The sequence below is a fragment of the Xiphophorus couchianus genome, chromosome 9, assembly GCF_001444195.1.
Source record: "Xiphophorus couchianus chromosome 9, X_couchianus-1.0, whole genome shotgun sequence".
Classification (NCBI taxonomy): domain Eukaryota; kingdom Metazoa; phylum Chordata; class Actinopteri; order Cyprinodontiformes; family Poeciliidae; genus Xiphophorus; species Xiphophorus couchianus.
The window spans coordinates 23,230,633-23,254,600 of NC_040236.1; the positions used below are offsets into that span (position 1 = coordinate 23,230,633).

General features: G+C 41.0%; 1 protein-coding gene across 3 annotated transcripts; it reads right to left on the minus strand.

The window, feature by feature from the left end:
- Positions 1–470: 470 nt before the first annotated feature.
- sap130a (Sin3A-associated protein a) lies at positions 471–13,017 on the minus strand. Of its 3 annotated transcripts, none has more exons than XM_028028276.1 (21): positions 12,883–13,017; positions 12,098–12,225; positions 11,752–12,023; positions 10,571–10,729; positions 10,383–10,482; positions 10,015–10,130; positions 9,790–9,911; positions 9,143–9,290; positions 8,967–9,057; positions 8,761–8,865; positions 8,494–8,635; positions 8,082–8,197; positions 7,282–7,569; positions 6,606–6,780; positions 6,405–6,503; positions 5,973–6,325; positions 5,645–5,866; positions 4,188–4,313; positions 3,830–3,933; positions 3,500–3,613; positions 471–1,855 (listed from the first exon to the last, which is right to left on the minus strand). In XM_028028276.1, exons 2-21 carry the CDS (start codon positions 12,207–12,209, stop codon positions 1,697–1,699), a joined length of 3,123 nt encoding a protein of 1,040 aa, XP_027884077.1. In that variant the 5' UTR covers positions 12,210–12,225; positions 12,883–13,017; the 3' UTR covers positions 471–1,696. The 3 variants fall into 3 exon arrangements, with proteins under 3 accessions (XP_027884077.1, XP_027884075.1, XP_027884076.1); XM_028028274.1 differs by having other exon boundaries at positions 5,645–5,890; XM_028028275.1 differs by lacking the exon at positions 12,883–13,017 and adding an exon at positions 12,721–12,876 and having other exon boundaries at positions 5,645–5,890.
- Positions 13,018–23,968: the final 10,951 nt, after the last annotated feature.

Here is a 23,968-nt window from a genome sequence, read left to right on the forward strand (position 1 = left end):
AAACCAAGTCTTCACAAATTAAGGTCTTCACCCCGAGAGCATCGTCAAACTTTTGTTGCTTTTGAGGTGATGACTTCTTCCTCTCTTATTGGGATGTCAGTCTGTCAGTGCAGGACTACTTTAACTGTGAATGTCAGCATCTTTACATTTGTTTTGGGTGTGGTGTTGAAGCCCATATTCGACTCCAAGAGGTGTGTGGTGTGACGGCTGGATATTCCTAAGGCGTTCCTTGTACCTGTAGTCAAAATGGCCGTCCATGGATGGAGCCGCCTGCAGGAAGTCCACTGTTCTCTTCCTGTTGCCTTTGCTTCCCCAAGATGTCACAAAAGGAGTCCGCGTCTTTGAGGTATGCCTCCATGTAACTTAAAACATTTTTAAATTATTGATCCCAACATACAAAGAAAAACATTAATAGCTTCGACAGGTGACGAATACTACCTAGAGTGAGTTACATTGATTCCACAGAAACGTAGCTTTAAGTATCTTTACTTTAATTACACAAACAAAAACAATGTACAATGACTAGATATTTTCAAGCCCGCTTCATCCTGCAACTCTGCAACGGTTACACTCTGCAGCAATGAAGCGGCGTAACACACACACACACACACACACACACAACACAAACTGTTTCATCGAGTACAAAAACTTGAAAAGAACCAAGTCAATGAAAAACCAAAAGCACATTTACAGTGATTTACATGAAGTCAGTCTGCTGTTGTGAGAGCACAAGGCAAGTTAGTCTCTCTTCTTCTTCTGTTTCAAACACTGCACCGTCTCAAACCAACATTTGGTTTGGTCTCAAACCAAATCAATGCCACCTCTAAACGGTGGGACATCTATTCATCATATAGTGGATTAAAGATGGTAGTTCGACATTTTTCGCATTCTCACTTTCAAAACTAAGGACATTCTTTATGAGGATTTTTTTTTGTACTATAAAAATTCTTTTAAACATGCCACATTAAGGTTTTTAACCCACACAAGTATTGTCATTTTGATTTGTAGATTGCAACTAAACACGGGGCTGATAAAAAAAAAAAAAAAAAAAAAAGGGTAAATGTGTAACCATCGAATGAAATATATGTATGTATAGATATATATAGAAAAAATATTAGCCATAAGAAAAAAAACAAAAATGTAGTGATTTGAAATGTGGGACAGCTTGCACATTTCTACGTCCAATTCTTCTACACTAACAAAATGAAGGCACAGACTGAGCACAGTCAAGATTAGTCTGAATAAACTGTTGGCTAAAAGTAAAATCTGAGGAGATGGACTCAAAATTCACTGCATCTGCATGCCAATTATCACAGATACACAGGAAGCCATCTTTGAACTGTCCTAATGGAGGAGGCAGAAACTAGTAATAAAACGAGCCTCGAGAGTCTTTAAAGTAAATCGTCGTGGGTTTTGTTTTGTTTGTCCCCACTAACACATCCTAGATTGCTTCATACTCGGTATGTTCACTGTGTCTTTAAGAGAACGCTGTCCGGGTCAGCTTCTCCGATCGCCGAAGCCTCCCCGGTTGGCTTCTCTCTCTGCCTCTCTAACCACAGGCAGTTAAGGAAGGGCGCGTGCGATTGTATGCAGCAAATCATAGCACCAGAATTTAGAACGGCTCCTTCGCCCCGCCCCCTTTCCTCCTTGGAAACGGGGCGGCGGTCGTCGAGGGGCGAGTGACTCACCCTCAACCTCACGCCCGTTCTTTGCGCTTCAGTTTGGACGATTTCTTGACGGTGCCGTTCTTGTTGAGCAGCTTCAGAACTTTCTCCTTGTGATCGAGAACCTTCATCATGGTGTCTCTGGCCTCGGTCACTTGGTCCATCACCAGTTTACAGCGCTGCATGTTGCCCTGGGGACGCAAAAATTAGATTTACTGTTTACCTAATATGATTTGTTTTGGCAGCGGCTAATTAAACATTCGGTTAGCTTTTCTTTTTACCCCTCCAGGGGGTCTTTTGTGGGCTCTAGTCTCCCTTATATGACAGTAGGCTGACAGGAAACGGGAAAGGAGAGGGGGGAAGACATGCGACAAATGTCGTCGGGTCCGGGAGTCGAACCCGCGACGGCCGCGTCGAGGACTCAAGGCCTCCAAATACGGGTCGCGCTAACCGCTACGCCACCACGGCACGCCCCAACATTTGGTTAGCTTTTAACTACTTCTGAAACATGAAACAAAAACCAACCAATAAAATCTTAAAGAGAAACCATCTTATCCCTCTTCACACTACTGTAATGGGTGTAAAAAAAAAAAAAAAAAAGAGAAAAGAAATAAAGAAATCTGTTGCATAATGTTAAAACTTGTAAATCCAAAATGCCACCTAACAAACTGATTATTCTATTCTGAAGCTCTGTCTGTGCCAATGAAAATCCACTCACCTCGACATGCCAAATACTCAGAATGGCTCTGATCAAGCAGAATTTTTATGATTAATTCAGCTAATAATTATGCCACTAGGGGACACTTCATTTATAAATTATTTGTTGAACTTTTAATTTGTGGAGGGACTTGATTAAGATTTTTAATTCAGTCAACCGCAGGGTCTATAATTTGAATAAAAATTGATTATCTAAAATAAGCAATATTTTCAATTCAGAAACCCATTTTGCTGATCAATTATTGATTAAACGGGCATATAAATTTGCTTTTAATCCATCTAGGTTATTCAAACACCGCATTGGTGCAAAGTGCTTTTACACCCAGTCAGTTTTCAAGTGTTTCATTCATGGAACATATTTGAAAAAAAGAACCCATCTTTAGAAATCTTGATGCTGACATCAGCATTAGTAGCTGTGCTGCTGAAACATGCTTAGTAGTGAGATGCTATTTTAGGCTTGGATAGCTTCGTCGATATGCTGAATCCTTTTAGCATACAACAATAGTCTTTTCCAGTGTCCAATCAGTTAATATTTTTTAAGCAAAAATTAACCCCCAGTGGGCCTAGATAAGTGGTTTTGTCATCCTTTGCTGCTTGCAGATGTTGCTTCTGCAGAAAGACAACAAACTTTTCAGCTTTAGACTTTTGCATGTCAAAAAACACAGACTCTGTGATGATACAGCAAAAGTAAAAAAAACTCTCAATTTGTACACTCTTCAACCCAATACAAACACTAAAATAAGGGGTGTGGGAGGATTTTGTCATCAGTTTCTCATGGCATAATTCAGGTAGCTAGATAAACAGTGGACGTTAGAGGGGCTTAACTTCCTAGCAGGATCTACATGTCTGAACAAGTCCGAGTGAAACATCCAAATGTGACTGGAAACAGAGTCCAAAATGTGACAGCTGAATTAAAAAAGCATTTAAAAATGTGTTGTGCTCCCAAAAGTCAAAAACTGTTTAACTTGGCAACTGATCGTCAATAAATCTTGACAACTAACAAACCCGACAAGAAATACCCCAAAGCATAAAATGCCTATGCTGACATGTTCTGTTCTTGCTCAATATGACCATAAGTAGAATTTTAAATGAAAATATCTCCAAGCTGTTTGTAGTACCTGAATGAGCTCGTTGATTCGGTGCAGGTCATCGTCGGAGCCTGCTCTCTTCTTTGGAATAAGGCCCTCTTGGAGGGTGGAGAGACGGCTGTACACATCGTGCTCCAAACTCGACTACAGACACAAACAGAGAAACAAAAATCTAATTTAAAGACCTTTTAGCTGGCTCCCCAATTATGAGTTTTGAACAATTCTAAGTAGTAGTAATAATGAAAGATTTTTGAAATGGTACACAAACTATTTCCTGTAACTATAACATCTGGTAAAAACAATTTTATTGCGCGCATGAACAACTTGTTGAACAAATGTTAACATGTGGCGGTCACGCACCAGCTGCCTGAGCTGTGCAGCACACAGGTGAATCTTCCAGCCTTGTGCCCTGCATGCCACTCCTCTCTGATTGGCCATATCCTGCAAGCTGCACTTCTTCTCCTCTGAAGTGGGAAAAAAATAGTGTCAGTGTGAATTGGTTTCATTAAAATACATTAAAGCAGCTCAATCAGTTTTGCATTTTAGTTCCTACTCAAAGTGATCATGAAAATGACGTCTTCCAGAAAAAAAAAGAGAAACTGACAATATACTTTGTAAACATATTCGTATCGTCTTATTTTAATAAACATGATTCCGGTATTATAACTAAGCAGCTCAAGAATTCTTAGATTGGGCAGACCGTCAGAAGAGGACTCACCTTTGACCCTGATGTCGCTGTACCTCTGAAAGTGGTGGTAGGCAGCCTTCCAGGGGTTCCGGTAGTGCCGCAGCAGTGTGATGGGAGGACGAGGCCTGACTGGCACATATCGAACTCCTTCTTCATCTGAAAGAGAAAATTGCTTTTTAAAATTTCTAACCGATCAAAAATGAAACGATTAATCGGGATGAAACGATTACTGAAATCATCGTCAGCTAATTTAGTAATCGATTAGCTTTTAATTGGAGTATATAAATGGAAAAAAGGTCATTTTCTGACAAAACGCCAACCTCAGAGTAATAATTATGGAACAATTGTACAAATACTGCAAGCTAGGCATTTATGATAGTAAAAAAACTTGTCTAAGTTCTACCCAGAACTGCTCAAATGGCGAAGTGTTAGTTTCACCCTGTTCAAACTGAGTTTCTTTGGGAATCCAGTTTATCTGTTCATCCAAAAATTGGTTAATCTAAAAATTAAACAGCTCAGCCATTCACTGTGTTAACTTTCAGTCAAGCAGAAAGCGCTGCAGATGCACTCTTTGCCACAAATGATCAGGCACTCATAAAGAAATGCGGCATTTTAGGTAATGAAATATTTTATTTTTTTTAAAAATCAATCAATCAAATAATTTGTTTATTTGCATCTTTTAATGTATTTATAATATTGTACAAAGCCCTCTAGGGTACATGGGGAAAGATTTTTCTTTTGCCTTCCCTCGCAATACGCTTACTGCAATATTTGCTGGTCTATCTTTTATACAAATGTCAATTTAAAATTTCAAATATATACACATTTAAAGAGCCTCGGTGCTTATTCTTTACTCTTTGGTGCAAAACACTGATTGAAAATCGATTTATTCGCTGCATGTTTATGTCTGTCTATGTAAGGTTGAGATGAAACTTCACATGAAAACATCCTTTTAAACCATTCAGACCATCAACACAAAAGAGACACAATCAAAACTGTCAGATGACTTTTTTTACCCCACGATCATAACTCAGAAATGGTCCAAATAGTTTGGACGTATTTTTTATTTCTTTCCTACTTGTGGAAAGTTTCTGTTTATATCATAGGTTTGTGGTGCATTTCTATCCTAAAGAAAAAGATATAAAACTTCAGATATTTCCCAAGGAGATATTAACATTCATGGAAAAGCCTTACAAAGCCTTATTTAATATCAGAAAGTATGATGGCAACTGTAAGAAAGGCTTACAGTATCCAATTATACCGAATGAACTAATGAGCACATTATTGTGAGAATGCAAAACCTTTTATGAGGTAAGGTAATCATCATATCCCCTGGAGGGCTTTGTAATATTGCATAAAGGCTTAAATAATTAAAAAATCGTAATTTTATAAAATCTAATTAATCAATAGAATAACCGATTACTAAAACAATGTTTAGTTGCAGCCCTATGTTCAGAGTGATTTTATCAGTGGCTGTTAAAGCGTACCAACGTATTCCCTGGGAGGGGATTCCCGCCTCTCCGCCCTGCCGCTGATGGGCCTCCCTGGGGTCTTCTCTTCATCGGTGCTGTTGGTTTCCACCATCTCGCTCTCCTCTGTGGAGATGACGTGCTGCTGTTTGCGGGGCTTCTTCCTGGGCGAGGCCCCGGGCACCAGCTCGGCTGTAGCCGGAGGGTTCAGCGTGTTGGCCTGGGTGGAGCCGGCCGGGGCTGAGGACAAATTCACATTGGGATCTACAGGGATGCAACATGCTTGCGTGTGAATCCACGTTTCTGACAGACTCTCTGATAACTGGAGGAAGAAGACGTTTCCTACCGGGCTGCGAGGTGTCCATCGTTTCCACCTCCTGCTTGATCTTGACGTCTGGGCAGGAGGAGCTGGCGGCGCATGCCGCCGTACTACTGGCAGCGGGCTGAGTGGGGGAGGCCACGGTGTTGGCCATCGACGCCGGAACAGGGGGGGTTACGGCCATGGCCGCAGGCAGGGAGAGAACGGTGGAGGGCTGGGACGGAGGAACGGGCCCCGGTGTCGCCAGCATGGTGGGCATGGCCTGGGTCAGGTGCTGGGGGTTGGAGGCCTGCTGCTCCCCTCCTTGGGCAGGCAGAGCTTCGACTGCAGCCATGACTGGAGGGGCCACGGCCATGTGGACCTCCGCTTTGGGTTTCACTCTAACGACAGGAGAGAAGAGTCAACTGATAGGAATCGCTTCAGAACAACGATGAGGCGACCGACGCAAAAGAAGCTCACCCCGCAGGCCGGGGAGATCCTGCTCCTCTCACGCCGCCATCGATTCTGCCACTGTTGGATTCACTGGCCTGGGTGGGGATCAGGGTCTTACGAACACATCTGGAAAACCCAAACAGGAAAAACAAAGTCCGCTTAAGGTCAACATTTTAAAAAAGAAAAAAAAACTCCTGCTGGGAGCTGCGACCCGATGCGAGCCCTCACCCTTCGGTCGCAGGTTTCTTTCGCAGGATGCTGGGTCGAGGGGAGGAAACCAGGGTGGGAGCTCCTCCCACTCCTGCTCCCTGTGTGTGGGCCTGCACCATGGTAGCTACAGGCTGGGTGGCGCCAAACGTGGTGCTGATGGGACTCGCTACAAAACCATCAGCCAGAACAACACCTGAAATCAGAGAGAGTGTTACAGAGGTATAGACATTTTGAGACAGATTGGTATATAAAGAGATAGCGATATATATATAGAGAGACATAGATATATAGAGAGATGTACACAGAGAATAGAATAGGATTGTATTCTACATCTATGGCTATATCTGTTTCTATATATCTATATATCTCAATATTGAGAGTTGAGTAGATAAATAGATATATATAGAGAGAGACAGACCAACAGATAAATATAGAAAGACAGATTTAGAGAGGGATGTAGATATAGAGCTATAGAATGAGATTTCATTAATACTATCATGAAGATTTTCATGTGTCACAGCAGGAAAGAACTAAATTGCAAATTGATATAAACAACTCGTATTGAAAAACAATCTAGAATAACTAGGAGATATACACCATGAAATAAGTGACACATCCATCACCAATAAGCCCCAGTTCTGTTAAAAACTAACCACGACGATTCCCAGTGAGGCAGAATCAGGTGAACAGCTACCTGGCTTGGCTTCAGTCTGCTGTTGCTGTTGCTGTGTGACGATCGGTGCGGGCTGAACCCCCTGTGTAGCGATGGACGCAGGCGAATGCAGACCCTGAACCCCGATCTGTGCGGGCTGGATGCTCTGCGCGCCGATCGGTGCGGGCTGGATGCCCTGGGTGCTGATCTGTGCCGATGGGAGGCCGATGCGATCCACCGCCATCAGCTGCATGTGGTTGAGGTGAACGGTGGTGGCCACGCCCACTCCGGCCTGAGCGGGCAGGGCCGAACTTGGAGCTTGAGGGGTGACTTCAGGAAGAAAAGGAAAAATGTGTTGCTTCATATTTTTACAAAGCAGAAATGCACTTTTTAAGTGATGAATTGTTCCATTTTTGTCACATTGAATCTACCAACTTCAAAAGAATTTTATGTCATTTAAATGCACCTTCCACCAGGACGCAGAACACAACTAAAAGCTACACACCATATTTACACACACAGACTTGGTTAAAGTTCGGACCTAAATTTGAGTCTGTGCTATTTTGACAAAAAATGTACGTACAAACTGCAGAGCAGAGAGTGGTTCTACAAACTATCAGATAAGGGCGCTGTGTACAGGCAACTTTACACATGGTAATTAGTAAAAAAGTAAAACTTACTTTTAATTTCACTTAATTTTTCACTACTTACTATTCTCTCACAAAAAATAAGTAAATAAAATGCACTGAAGTTGGTGATTGGAATGTGCATCTTTAAATGAAAAACAAAAAACCCAGTTGACCCCGAGTAAAAGTAAAACACCACGGCTCGGCTGGACTCACCTGGATACTGGCGGATTGTGGACACAGGGCTGCTGATGGGTGTGTATGTGTGTGTCAGAGGGTATGATGAAGAGTACGCTGGGAGGAAATACTGGAGCTGTACTGGAACAGAAGGTCTGTAGACAAGGAGAAAAAAATCATCTTCAAAAGTCAAGTATCCTGATCCCATGTTTCTGATTACAACTATTCTACTGCTAAACTTTCACAGGATGCTTTGTAGTTAAGAAGTTTATAGCATTTAACGTGCTCGAGTCTCATGTAACCAAAGTGCCTTAACCTTTACACATGTCAAATCAAGACTAGAATTTTTTAAAATTATGACATTAACATATAAAAACGACAACTAAAAAAAAAAACGTTACCACCCTCTTAGAGCTAAAACATAACTCAAACCAAATGTTTTCCTTCTCACCTGTTGTCACTTCTGGTTTCCATGGTGACGGGGTTAGGAGAGGACCTGTGGCCTGGGATGGGGATGAGGTTAGCCCTCTCTCCCGGGTACTCAGCCTGGACGCGGGATGAAGAGTGGGCGATCGGCTGTGGGACCACTTTAGCTGTTAAAGGCACAGGACGGTTACTGCAGGGCGCCACGCCGACCAATCAGGATCAAGGAAAAATATTCAAAACAAAGGTCGACAAAAAAAAAACCCCAACACAACAAAACACAGAACAGACTTACCGACGGGGATAGTGGACGTCGTCGCTGCTGTAGCGTGACAGGAGTGGGACGGCATCGTCACGGTGACGATAGTGCTACTGGTCATTTGGGTGTGAGGTACAGAACCTAAGCGTTCGGGAAACAGAAATGATTTTAGTGTGCTGCTAATTAAAGTTCCAACAAAGTTTACCTTCTGTGAGCCTCTTAGACAGGCTCAACATCAGTACCTATCGTGGTCGTCGATGGCACAGTGTTGGTGGCGACTATCGGTGCCACAGTCGCTGCGGCGACAGGAGTCACAGTGCTGAAGATGGGCTTCTGATTGAAACAGGACACATAGATTTCCTCTATAGTCATTTGCGTTAACGCTACTTTCACCACGTGTACGTGGCAGAGCACCAACCTGTGCCATGGTGTGTGGCGTCTGGGCCTTCTGGGCTCCCATGGCGGGGTGCGACGGCAGAGTGATCCGTGTGGCTGAATCCCGTGACGTCTGAGGCCTCTGGATGCCGACGGTGGCGGGAGGGGGGTGGATGGTCAACGCAGGACGCCTGCAACAAGAAAATGCTCTCATCACCATGTTCCTCACTGCAGCAATTTATGAAGAGTTTATCTGTTGTAAGATTATGTCTGAATGGAAGTGTTGATAAAAACTGATGGAAAGCGGCAAATATAGATCCATATCTAGGCGTCATAATGAAGTGAAGGACAATGAGTGCTGCTCTCAATCGGCTGGACAATTTTCTTCATTTTGGGAGATCAGCTGATATTTACGAAACCAATCAAAGGCTGAAAATCACCCACTGTCTCCTTGTGCAGTGTTGCAGGAGAAGGCTAAGAAAAGATTTTAAAACAAGGCACAATTAAAGGCTAAAGAAATTGTTGTCCAAACTACTAATTTAGAAAAAAAAAAGAAAGAAAGAAAAGCTATGACATTTTCATGTGATCATTTACATACAGCTTCGTTTTCTTTGGAGTTTTATGGCAACTGAACATAAAACAAGAAAATTTCATCTATATTTAAAATACATTCATTTCTGTAAGACATACCCATGTGTCACTTCAGAGTGAGTGGCATTCGGACTGATCACTGGAGGCTGAGTCCTGGGAGCTGAGATGGGTGCCACCACAGTTGGGAGAACAGCTGTGGATGTTGTTACAGCGGGGCGGGACTGCACAGCACAGCACAGAGCAGAGAAGGAAGGTGAAACACAGAGTAGCTCGTTATCGGACCGTTTTGTTTCTGTCCTTCTCCGTCTGAGCTGTTGAACTCACCTGGATGGTCTGATGGATGATGTGCTGCACCGTGGGCTGACCAGGGCTGGCGCTGGCTCCGGTGGCGGGCCGCAGGACCGCTTTGGAGCTGGACATGGCAGCTGCTGCTGCTGCCCCTGCAGGGAGCACAACAGCACGTTTTAATAGAGTGCTGAGGAAAAATATTTGCACCAACAAGATATCTTTATTGCTTTTTTGTCGCACCTAAATGTTCCAAATATTTTTTTTTATAAATCAGACAGAAATAGCAAATGCATTTTAATAAAAGGCTGCATTTTGTACTTTCCTAGATCTGAAATGTTTTAGTGTATTTAAGAAATCCATTGGAAGAACAGCCAACCGTCTTAAGGGCACAATAAGAACCATACCTCGAGGTAAATGGGATGAGTAGGGCTGAGGAGGGACAGTGGGGGTCCTGATGATGTGAATGTTGGCTGGCATTAGGTGGTGCAGGCTGCTGGAGTGACCCTAAAGCAACATGGGAGCAGAACAGAGGAATAATCAGCCAGATAATTTCAACATCCGTAAGAGGCTAATGTACAGAGCCTGTGCACACCTGCTGACCACTGATGGTTGCCACGGGGATGGATGGGGTGGTGGGCATGGTGCTCTCTATGGTGACAGTGATGTGACTTGGCACCTTAGGTATGTGAGCCTGGTTGGAAGCGGGAGCCGGGGCGATCAGACGACTTGGAATGGGCGGCTTATGGACCGCCTGAGGGAAACCAGAGAGTTGGTCAATTTAACAAAACTGGGAGAGTTTCTGAAAAGCAGGACAGATCTGATTTGTTAACATTAAATGAATGTTTCCTGTACAATAGTGGGAGAGTTTGTTTTATGCCTGAAGCTAACAATTGCCTTCTAGGTCTATGTTGGCGATATGGAAATTGTTTTTGCTATGAATATGAATACAAGTACAGGTAACGTGACAGATTACAGCAACCAAAAGATTTTATTTAGGGGTGCACCGATTCCTTAATTTTAGGTGATCGGCCGATACATGTGAAACTGACAAAACTACCTCTGTTAAGTTTTAAAAATCAGCCACGTTCCCTTTTACTGTCATTAGAGAGCGCCGACTGACAGACCAGGTCACGTCTGCAACTTTTTAAACACCTCTGGTGGTAAAACAAACAGTAACCACCAACCGGTGCACCTATAGTTTCATTGGAATTTTATGTGGTAGAGCAACATAAACAAATGTGTATTTGTTGACGTAAAAGGAAAAGGTTCTATTATTTAATTACATAAGAAAAAAAAATCCAGTGTGTCCTACACTTGTATTCAGTTCTCTTTATCCAGTCATCTCAATAGAACTCAGTGCATCCAATTGCCTTTGAAGTGACCCAATATATAAATAGACCAGTGTGTAATTTAATCCATACAATTTAATATCTGGACATCATCCTGAGAATACCACCCACAGAAAAATAAAGCAGTAGCAGCATCATGCTGTAGGAATGGTTTTGAACAACAACTGAAAGGCAGCTGTAGCTGCTGCATTTAGAAATCATAGAAAAAGTGAGGCTTCTACACAAACACATTCAAATCAGGTGCAACTCTGCGTTGGTCTACGAGATAAAAATCAGAATACGACAAGAGTGACATTTGTTTCAAATGTCACTTGTTTGTTGTGCAAAAGCCAAACAATAACGCAAAGAAAACCCCACAGTTTCCAATTAAAGCTAAACATCAACAACAAAAAAAAGCTAACTGGGACAAACAAAAGACGTTCACCTTCATTTGGCTGTCGGTGAGGACTGCAGGCTGGCCCTGTGGGAGGTGGACAGTGGGTGCAGGTAAGGTGACAGGAGTCCCAGGCTGGATGGAGACGGTCTGGGGGGCAGCTTGCGGCTGCCCATGCATCTGAACCTGCGGGTACGGCCGGACCACCATGGTCTCCTGTTTGTCATCTCTGAAAGCTAAGGTTGCCCCCCCTCCTGTGGCGGGAGGGTGGTCCTGCTGACCATGGTCGCCTTCACGACTGCTGTCCCCCTCTCCCACTGTTCCTGTAATGGATTGGATGAACTTGCAATGGATTTACTGAACTTAAGCTAAGCATACTGTGATGATGATGAGTTACCTGGAGGGTTGGATGGCTGGTTGACGGGCACCAGGTTTGCAGGAGCAGGGATCTGAGCGGCACCGCCGCTAACCGCAGGCAGCCCGTGTCGGGGGAATTGTTGAGAGCTCATCCGACCTTCTTCTGACCTAAAAAAACCCCAAACAAACAAATAAACAAGTTTAGAACCACACATTGTTTAACAAAAGTCACATTGAAAGTAAAAATGCAATATTAAAACATGTAGGTAGCCAATACTAAGCAAAAGCCCTCGAGTTTAACTGAGCGGGACAGAGAGCAGGCTAATGTACAGGTTCAGGACACAATCAGTAGCATCTGGTGAAGCCGAGGAGGTAACAGCCACTCGGTGACGTTAAGTGTTAGAAGCACAGCAATGCTTTCAAAAACATATGAAAAACAGGCAGCTTCTCGTCTCCTTGTTTGGTATTAAATGGTGAATATCATATGACAACACTCGTCGGTAGTCACACAAGTGCCACCCAATAGTAAGTTGTTTTGATGACACAGTCGCAGTCTTTAGGTTCTGCCTGCACAAAAACACCTAAATGCGACCCATCTTAAGCTAAATAATCGTCTCTGCGGTCAATAGTCTTGGTTCCGTAGCCTTAAAAGTAAAACGCTACCTTGTTAGCTAGCTGCTGTTGCTAACAGCAAGCTAACGTTCCAGACGACAACTAAAAGCTGGCTGCTGTTCAGTCTAAAGTATTGACTTTCCAAAGAGCCGAAAGGCGCAATTTCTACGAGCTAACCAAGCGGCAGTGTTTCTGAATGTGTGCTGACATTACCGTAACCGCTAAAGAACTAGGCAATGGTCGTTTTGAGGATTACAATTTTTCCATTCGTCTTTTCTTTTTTTCCCCCTAACATGTAAGCCGGAAGAACGCATAGGAACGACTTAGCTCTTTCCGCCAATCAGAGAGAGCCCTTCGACGTAATGGGCCAATCAGAACGTCAGAATTACTATACCTTAGCAAAAGCCGTTGGCTAGCTGCGAGCAAAAAATGTTACGCTTAAACAGCGTGGTCACGTGGTCTGTGGAAACTGCACCTTCTATTTATTATTCAAAAGATGACGTTAACATAAACTTGGTGAATTATTGGTTAAACGCTGAAGAATTGTTTTACCAAAAAGTTTCTAAATTCTACACAGATGAGAAAATGCATTGTTAGTGGCGTGATGTCCTTATAGACCACAGAATAATAACGTAAAATTAAATTAAACTCATAAAAAAATGATAATTAATTATGCTTAGTTTACTTAATTTCCTGGAACTTCAGTTCTTATAATGGTGGCTGATCTGTTTTTCTGAAAGAACATTTTTTTTTATGGATACTGACACTGCTTTTCCAATCTAAATCGTATTAATCTGGTCAGAGCATGTGCAGTTGTCAAACGCCTCATAAAATCATATTCTATCCAATCCCTGTGCGCTTGCCTGAGCCAATAGCCAATGGGAAGCACTAACTCATAAATATTGATGAACACTTTCTATCTAACCCGCCAAAAGAGAATCTTGGAGCTTGGTACAGTAGAAAGCGCAATAACACATTTTACCCTTCGAGGGCAGCAGAGATTCGTAAAACTGTACAAGTTTTCATTCAGAGTAAAACCTCCGACAGCTCAAGTGTGGTTCATGGGAGAAAACGTGCAAGAAGTATTTTAGAGGACGTTATATTAATTTGTCAATATTGTACAATTTATGGTGCGTTAGCTCTGAAAGGTCTCAACAACAACGGGATAGATTTCACTATGAATTTTTGTGATAGTCTTTATCGTCTTAAGAAATTATTTCCCTAGAGGATGGGGTGTAAATACCACAGTTTTATTCACATTACACAAACACTTTCGCTTAAAAGGAAATAAGAGAAATTAAATCTGAAGAAAATGGATGTGTGTATGATACTCAATGATTCTGAACAGTGAATTCTACCTCAGTTGCAGTGCTACTTCCTGTTAGGACTTACACCATTATATTTGTTATGACAAAAGGTTAAACTTGGAGAACTAAAGGTGCATCTTTATATGACGTAAAAATCCAGAGCACCTTGGATGTATTTCTTCCCTTCTTAAAAATACATTAACGGTAATGTCTGTATCTTGCATGACATAACATCCAAAATTATGTCTAGAAAAGGAGTTTATGTATTGGACTCTTCCAACTTTGACAAACTGTGTCCAATGTAAAAATGTATCACATGTCCTCTAATTATCAACACAAGTTCCCCTCCATAATAACAGTAACTGCATGAACACTACTCGTAGCTCGTAGCCTCTGAAGACTTGTTAGGCAGGTCATCGTGTAAGTACACCTGGGCCATAAAAGGTTATATAAACCAACCCTGCATGCTGAGGCCTGCCAAATAAATTCCTGAGCCTCGCGCACGCACTAGCTGACCTGTTGGTATGTTGCTTTAACTCTGGAGCCTGTGAAACCCTCACGACAGTCATTCTTTGGATTTTATTGCCAGCTAGTTAAGAAAATGATGAGGGCTGGCATGAGCGTCAGATTCCGCGCATGCCGTGAACACCGAGAGGTGAGGAGTGAATGTGCGCAAGAACAAAGAGAACGCATTGCTTTCGGGTCTCGAGAGGATTTCTGAGCTGCACACTCATGTTGTGGTTGAAGTCTTTATCTGTGGCCCTAACGGTTTCTTCTCACCGCAAAAAGCAAAATTGCCAAGTATTTTTGGTCTAGTTTCTATGTGCAAATATCTTAGTACACTTGAAATGATAAGAAAAGACATAGTTTACAAGTAACTATTCAGCACAATGTAGGAGTAGAAGTCAATAGTTGGTAACACTTTATTTGAAGGGGTGTGCGTAAGACTGACAAGACACTGTCATAAACATGACATAACACCTGTTATGAACATGAAGGAGTCTTTATGAATGTTTATGACTGTTGTCATGAAGTGCCATTCGGTAAATAATGACACTATTCATGCAAAGTTGCTTTAAAAGTTGCTTTAAAAGTCCATTAAAAGCGCCAACTCTGCATTAAAGTGTATATATTTACCAAACAATGCAAAGTTGGCACTTTTAACACCTTCATGTTCATAACAGGTGTTATGTCATGTTTTTATGACTGTGTCTCTTCAGTCTTATGCACAACCCGTCAAATAAAGTGCTACCCAATAATTCCTTAATATTGATGGAAATGTACTAGCTCCTCTATGAACCAGTGCTTTTAAAATAGGAAAAATGTCTTGTTGGAAGTGAAATAATCCACCAATGAAACTAATACTAGAGCACAGAATTAAAATAGTCAAGATGGGAGGCGACGAGGCCATCAGTGTCATCTGTCAGTGAAACTTGATGTTGAAATGACAAAAGATGGAACCAAGAGGGAGGAGATAAATAAAAGAAGAAAAAGATCAGCAAGAAGTGGCCCTAGGACTGAGCCCTGGGGAACACCAGAAGTGACAGGAGAAGAGTAGGAACAGAAAGTTTTCGACTGAATGAACTGAGTATTCAGTTTTGTCTGAGGCAGAGCTGTTTTTGTTTTTCCTTTCACTAGTGTTCTCCAACAACCCCCCCTGAGGCCTTCACAGGACAGCTGGATCTCATACCAACACTGAATTACACACAGACAGGCATAGTTTAACAACTACTGCGATAAGGTCAGGTTTGATGGTAATTTGTTGCAACTGGATTTAATTCAGAGGCACGAAACTAAAGAGGGCAGAATTAAAACCTTTCAGATTCTCATTTGCGCTTTTCATCCTGTTTCCTTCCACCGCACAACTTTGCGTTGGATTCTCGCATTGAATCCAAGAGTCAAAGTTTTTAGAGGAGAAAAAAAAAGTGATAAAATGTCAAAGTTCAAGGTGGGATGACTACATCTACTATGTGCTAATCATACAGCCTGGAGGTGCTAGTCTGCGTTTCTCCAGACACCGATGCGTTGATTCATTCTGCGCTCCAGATGATTCCCTGGGAACCACAGATCACAGGCTGCGATTCTTCAGTGACAGCTGAACTCTGCTCCAGGTTTACATTGTGTGAGTGACTTCATAAACAGAGGAACAGTAGAGATGAGGAATCACTTTAAAACCTCAAAATGAAGAGTGAAGGAAGTTATTGTGGGGAAACAGGAGAGGATTTAAAAAATAAATAAAGCAGTTATAGACAGAAAAAAAGTTAACCACACTTCTGTAATTAGAGTTTGGTTTAGTTTGAATTGCCCTACTAAGGGCAACTCTTTATCAGGGAGAAGAACCAACATCACCGATGAGAAGATGGACAAATCTACATACTAGCTGATCCTGAAAGTTTTGGACAAAACTTCAGATCCAAGAAGGAAAACGAAATCCTACTGCCTGGAATATTTTGGCTGAGATCACAGCAGATTTATGTGGTAGAATGGCCCAGTCAAAGTCTAGATATGCATTCATTTGAGCGTATGTGGCATAACTGATAACCATATGATTTAACTGAAATGGCAAAATGTTAAATCTCTGCAAATTGGAAGAAACGTACACTAAAACAAAATTAATAAATAAAATTTGGAGCAAAAATTGTGTGAAGGCAGTTTAACAGTAACAAAAACAACAACAACAAAGACCCAGTTGGGCTCAGTGTAAGTGCATGTGAAACCTTTCAACATTTTATTATAAATGTTTCAATCAAAACCGTGTATTATTTCACTTTCACGTCCCAATTATGTCTTAAGCCATGGGTGTCAAACTCATTTTCATTTTGGGCCATATCAAAACTCGGAATGTTCTTAAAAGGGCCGATTGTGCCTGAATGTATAGATAAAACCCAATAAACTGTCAATCAATCAATCATCAATAGATGTTTGCTTCAGCATTCAATAAGTGTTTCTTAAAATGAAATAATCACTGATCAGTCCCTCTGGGATTTTGTGATTGTTTTGTGGGTTTTTTTGCTATCAAAATCACAGATGTTGTGGTGCCAATTTAGAAATAGTTGTAAGAATTTTTTTTTTTGCGATATTTACGCTAATGTACGTATGATGTTAAACGTGATTTTTGGACTATAACTTGGCATCAAGTGAGGCTGAGGCAGCAGTCACTTTAACCCAACAATTTTGACCAATTTTGAGAAAAAACTGCAGTAAAATCAAAAGAAATGTGAAGATCTGTTGAGTTTGTGTGAATTTAGTTGGAATTGCGAAAAACTGGAGAGACTTATTGATGTCATTTGGATTCTAGAGGGCCACATAAAGAGCTGTGGTGGGCCAGATTTGACCCCCGGACCTTGGGTTTGACACACGTGCCTTAAGCCGTGTTGGGCTTACACATATATTTGTGGTTTATGGCTTGTTGCTATGGTGATCGACTGAGAAACGAGATGCAAACACATGAATGATGCAAACTCCAAATCAGACATACAAAAAAAAAAAAAAAAAATCTGTTTTATTGTAATTACAATGAAAATAGAAGCAAAAATATACACTCATCAAAACAAATGAAAAAAAAAATGCTGGGCGAGAGGTAGGATCATCTGGGTCTGGTCAATTACCAGTTATCAAACCATCCCAACATGCGTGTATTTTGAATAGGAGTGAATAACGAAGAAAACACAAAGAAACACCAAAAAACAACAAGAAACAAACAAACAAAAAAAAAAACAAGACACCAGGCCAGACAGCAATAAACAGTTTCTACATCCTCCTGATGAATCATAAACTTTGGTTCCAACTCTACAGCATTAACCACACCCCATACAGGAGGGATCCTCTTCCTGGTAAACCACCAGTCGCACTCACCAATGCTGCAACTCAAGCAAAAAGTAAGAAACTGCTGCGAGTAGTAACCTTTTTATGAGATATTTTCATTTTCTTCTCACCATACTAAAATTAGAACAGATCCCTGACTTATGTGGAAAAGCTCGGGGGGTGTGGAACATTCCAAGACTGCTGCAGGCAGGAAGTTTTGGAATCTCCAAGGATATCAAGGCAAAACAAAGCGCCGCAGTTATTTTTCCAAATATTTCCTTTTTTTTTTTTTTTTTGCAGAAAGTTTGCTCAATAGCTTCGTAAAGTTGTCAGATCATTTGTTAACCAACTGTTCCCTGAATTTGCCCCAGACAAATACATCTAGTATGACATAAACAGGGCATTATTAACTTGAATCTGAAAAAAAATAAAATAAATGTGGAGAAAATGGGAGGACATTAAAGGTGCACTATGTAACTTTAAGAAAAAAACATGTTTTTCACAAATTTATTGATGCTGTCACTATGCCACGACAGATGCAAAAGATAATCTGTGATGATTTAAATAAAAAAAAAAAACGAAAAAGAAATCAACTAGAAGCCTAAGAGAAGCAACCAATCAGAGCCAGGAGGCGTGTCTTAGCGTTGTCAATCACCCTCCAAATGTCACTGCTCATACCCCCAACTCCCTCCTCCCTTTAGCTCTCGCCTACACTGCAGTAAGCACAGCCTGTCATGAATGCTAAGGCAGATAAACAGTAAATTGAAATCCGTTACCAGGTCAAACCTGAGAAGAAGGAAAAGTGGTTGGAAAAATGTCAAATCAGACAATTTTTAATTACATTTTGCCATGAGCACATTTGACAGCCAGTACACAAGAGTGATTGACAGCACTAAGACCCTCCTCCTGGCTTTGACTGGTTGCAGGGACTAGGTGGAGGAAATGGATCTTTTCACAGATTATGTGTTATAACATACTGTCACGACATTGTGACTATATATATACAGTATATATATACAGTACAGACCAAAAGTTTGGACACACCTTTTAATTCAATGAGTTTCCTTTATTTTCATGACTATTGACATTGTAGATTCACACTGAAGGCATCAAAACTATGAATAACACATGTGGAAATATGCACTAAACAAAAAGTGTAAAACAACTGAAAATAGCCCTTATATTCTAGTTTCTTCAAAGTAGCAACCTTTTGCTGTGATTACTGCTTTGCACATACTCTGCATTTTCTTGATGAGCTTCAACAGGTCGTCACCTGAAATGGTTTTCACTTCATAGGTCAACCTGCCCTGTCAGGTTAATAAGTGGGATTTCTTGCCTTATAAATAGTCATGAAAATAAAGAAAACCCATTGAATTAGAAAGGTGTGTCCAAACTTTTGGTCTGTACTGTATATCTTTTCACAGATTATGTGAAAAGATATATATATATATATATATATAGTCACAATGTCGTGACAGTATGTTATATGTTATATGTACAGTATGTTATAGTATGTTGTATATAGTAGGTTATCAAAATCACAGATGTTGTGGTGCCAATTTAGAAATATAGCATATTATATTATAACATATATATGTTATATTGTATGTTATATATATATAAAATTCAGGAAAAAAAAGTCGACATCTGTTCCTGATCTACTCGCTGAATGTTGAGGTCAGGTGAGAACCACTCACACTTGCCAGGGGTCAGAGTGATGAAATAATGATGATGAATGCATTTAGCCCCCACAGTGATCCCAGCACCCCAAGCAAGAATCCAGATGTGTGTGGAATGTATACATGTCCGTTGATTTCATTTCATCCCTGCCTGGATGACGACGAGATTCCTTCAGGAATCAATCTCCCTTTATCGAAGTGGTTCAGACATGGCTGTTTCTGGAGTCACACAGTCACACACACACTCCCTAACACCCCCCATCCACTCCTGAAGTCACTCCACGCAGTTTGGCGGAGGGTACTGACATAAGAGGACGGACAGAATATATCCGAAACGTGATCCGCGCCAACAGACGGGACCAAAAATAAGGGTAAATCACAGACAGCGTGGTGCCACATGTGTCCCAACCGAAAATGGAATTCAACAGATGGAGATTTACTATTGAAGCCTCTTTTTTTTTTTCCTCAGCTGAGAAAAGTGGCACTTGGCTACAAAAAAAAAGAAGAACAAAAAAAAGGCACCCGCAGGAGAATGTTCGGCATCTGTGGAATGTCATTTCAAGCTCACTTGGGGAACAAGGAAGGCCAAAATATTTACAGAGAGTCAAAGTCTACAGAGAACATTTCAGAAGGAAAACGTTCGTGGAAATGTACTAGAACGGCCAAACGTGTAGCTGTATAGCGATGGTGAGATGGTGGGTTCCTAAAGATTGCACTCAATTGCATCACATGGAAAGGGATGATGTGTTAAGTTGTGTCAGGTTTATTTGTGTAGCACATTTCAGCGACAAGACAGTTCAAAGTAATTTCTGCCATAAAAACACAGCAACCAATCATGAAACAAGCAACAAACAGGACATCTTTTCAAATGCCATCAAGCAAACATATCGATCAATGTTCCAGTTGTTAATCAGCAGCAACTCTAAGCAGGTGAGTTTTAAAGCCTTGATTTAAAGGAAGTCTGTGTTTCGACTCTTTTGCAGTTTTCTGGAAGTTTGTTCCAGATTTATGGAGCGTGCAAATCTGAGCGGTGCTTCTCCGTGTTTGGTTCTGGTTCTGGGGATGCAGAGTAGACCCAGTAAAAAAAGCTCCATCCAAGTAGTTTAAAAATGTTTCCTCATACTGCCACTGGAGGCTTGATTTTAAAAAAGGAACATTTTTAGACATTTGGAATATTTTATAGCACATGCACACAATGTTAGCATGTGTCACTGACAAGATCATGCAGAAAACAGCCAAGCGCAGATGAAACAATACGACCTGGATCGGATGTAAACGCAAAACTTGCATTAAGGCTCGTGTTAGTTAAGAGAAAAAGAACTAAAAAGAACTAAACAAAACAAAACAAAAAAAAAATCAAAACAGGTCGTTTTTGCAAGCAATGTTCAGTTCAGTACTGTTCCATCCAGCTGTCAATGGGGAAAAGGCGAAGTACACCCTGGACAGGTGACCAGTCCTTCACGGTATACCAGAGGACAAACAACCACACACTACTGAATAAATTTTGAAGTGAGGAGAAGGAATGGCAAGTCTTTGCAGTTAGCCCTCCTACATCACAAATGGGTTGCAAATATTCTTCAAAAATCTAAAATGAAGAAACAGGAATTGGCAAATCATTCAAAGCTGCCTTTAAACTCAAACTGGTTGTTCGCCGTCTTGTCAAACGTCAAAGACAATAAGTCAATAAAAGAGCATAAATCTGGCTTTCGTGTGATTTTCTGTCATGTGTTCAAACACGAAAGCACTTTTAGCTTTTCTGGACTCTATACGCTGAAAGGTTCGTCCTGTTCGGCGCCAAAGTTCTTTCAGTAACAGAATTTCTAAAACCTGCTGTGTCTTTGGCAAGTCCTCAAATTATGCAAAGACCACATCATTCAAATCAAGTCCTGAGGAACCAGATAACATGCTAAACAAGCAGGACACCGGCCATTGCAGACAGATTTTAGACCAACTAAATGCGTCTGTCAACATACACAACCAGGTACTAAATATTGGGTACAATGGGACAGATACAAGTAAAAGTAGTTTGGCCTATAAGTACACATTTAGGAATGAGTATGGAGATGTTTCATAGGTGGAACTGATCACTCCTATCGTTTTGTTACCATAAAGACTCCACTGAGATGAACTGTAGGGATTTTTTTTTCCCTCCCATTGCACCGCAGTCTCCAGTGATGACGTCAAAGAATGAACAGCTGTCCAGTTCATCAGAGACCATCTTCTACATTCATGACTGGCTCCTTTAATGGTAAAAACACACAGAGCTGATGGTTAGACAGTGTTTAGGGGCATGGTTAATTTTAAAGGCACATGACACCTAAAATGTGCCACTCGTTAAGGGAATTTCTTGGTGGAAATAGTAACTCTAATTTTAGGGGGAGGAGGGATGTCATTCCTCGGCTCTTGAATTCTTCACTGTTTGTTTATGGACGTCCATCCTGCTGACAGATACCAGCAGGATGAGGATACTCCAGAACAATCAGCTGTGTGAAGAAAACTGACACAAGGTTAACTGTGAAAATAAGGAGTCAGGCACCAGCAAGAAGCTGGACGGTTTGGAAACAGAGCAGAAGAAACACGTCCATCGTGTCCGCTGAATTTGCTCTAACTACATCCTTTTCGCAATATCAGACATACAGTATGCAATGTCATTTTTTAAAAACGAAAACAAACATTAAGAATTGTATTAATTATGCTAGCTGAGTACAGTTGAAACCAGACATGCATAAATAGACTTTTAGGCATTTTTTCCCCCCCTCACTGTCTAAAGTCCAATCAGACCAATTTTTGTTTTAGTTTGGTTAGAATTACCAAAATGATTTCTATTTGCTAAATGCCAGAAAACACAGAATGTTTTTCAGAGATTTTTGTTTTTATACCTTCTCAAATTCAACCCAAGTCATGCATTTTAAAAAGACACTGACCAAATGTATGTAAACGTTTGAATTTGAGGAAAGTCACAAATCTCTAAAAAAATAAAATAAAATAAAATAAATGGTTGAGCCAAGTTTTCTGGCATTTAGGCATAAAGTGTATCTTAATTTTCTTGCCAACATAATTACTTATTTTATGAGCTTAAAGGAAGTAGTGTTAGCAAACCTAGCCCGGCTGTTTAATGCTTCTGGTTAAATTAGCGCTTCATTTGTCTGGTGGTTCGTCAGGCCTCGTCTTTATTTGGCTCAGAACCAACGTGATGGAGTATGTAATGTAGTATGTAATATGTAATATAATATAATCTGTAATTCTCAGGAACAACCCAGACACCACAAAAACCCAACCCCGATACAAGCCGAGAAGTCCACTCAGAGGTTTTACATCAACATGGACGGAAACAAAGACGACCTTGTTCCGAAAGACAAAGACGAACCCATTTGGCTGCAATGACCGGAAGTATGTTTAGAGGCTCTCCGAGGTAAAAACATAGTTTTAGCTGTGAGCCATATTTGCACTGAAGGTCTGTTTTATAGCTGCAGATAGACGTATTGTACAGTGGACATGAGGTACGATGAGAAAGTGTTTTGCCTTATTTGACCCTGTCACATTTAAGTATTTCTAATCAAACAAACTTGAATTCAAAGTTCATTTAAAAAGCAGTTTGCAAACTGTGGGAAGAAGCTGTTCTAACCAACCTGGCTCTATGTAAAAGCTTAATTCCCCACCTGCTGAATCATGAGTTAAGTGAGATTAACTGTTTGTTTCATTTTCACTTCCCACACACCTACGTTTTATCATAGCCAGGCCTCTAGAATTAAATCACTTAAACTGTCAAACATGAAGCAAGATAAAAGGTAAATCAGCAAAAGGTCCGGCTCTGATTTGAAGACATCAAACTAAATCAAACTCTCAGTCTGGGGAAAACTCTAAAGCAATTTTCACAGTGCAAGACATCTTTCACACAGAGAAAACACAGACAGTGGCTTACCACAATGATCCCAAGAGCCTGTCAATGAGTCATGCATCAACAATATTTGATTTCCCTTTTTGACCAATACATTTTTTCTGAATCTGCGGAAGGAGTTTAAAAACCAAAAAAAACAAGAAAGAAAAAGTCATTTCCAGCCAAAAAAACACCAAAGCCCATCTCAAATTTGACAAAAAGAAAAAAAAAAAAGATTCTCATGACTTCAAGATTCTGTGGCATAAAGCAAAGAGAAAAACGTAGAAAAATAAAAGCCTCGCCAAAGTCAAACCTGGTGATATTACCGTCATGGTGTGGGCTTGTTTTCCTACAGCTTCACCTGGAAAACGCGCTTTTGTTGATGGAATCATAAGCTGGAAATCCTGAAAGAGATCCTTCAGTTTGTGAACCTGCATTTTGGTTAAGCACATCAGCAGGTTTACCTCTAATCAGCGTTTCTCAATTCCAGTCGTCAGTAACCACCTGATTCTAATGACTGCATGACCTCCTCTGCATGCCATGAAGTGCTGCAGAACCCTGTTAATGACCCACATATACAAGTCAGAAGGAAAAGAGATTGAGGTCTTAAAACAGACTTATAAGAAATTGTA

What these genes read in the sequence shown, in the direction of transcription:
- sap130a (XM_028028274.1), bottom strand. Translation starts at nt 12,209, where the DNA reads ATGAGCTCTCAACAATTCCCCCGACACGGGCTGCCTGCGGTTAGCGGC. An exon ending in CACAATCCGCCAGTATCCAG is followed by an intron (nt 7,570 to 8,081) that starts GTGAGTCCAGCC and finishes TTCTTCCTGAAG; the next exon opens with TCACCCCTCAAGCTCCAAGT. An exon ending in GGATCTCCCCGGCCTGCGGG is followed by an intron (nt 6,326 to 6,404) that starts GTGAGCTTCTTT and finishes TCCTGTCGTTAG; the next exon opens with AGTGAAACCCAAAGCGGAGG.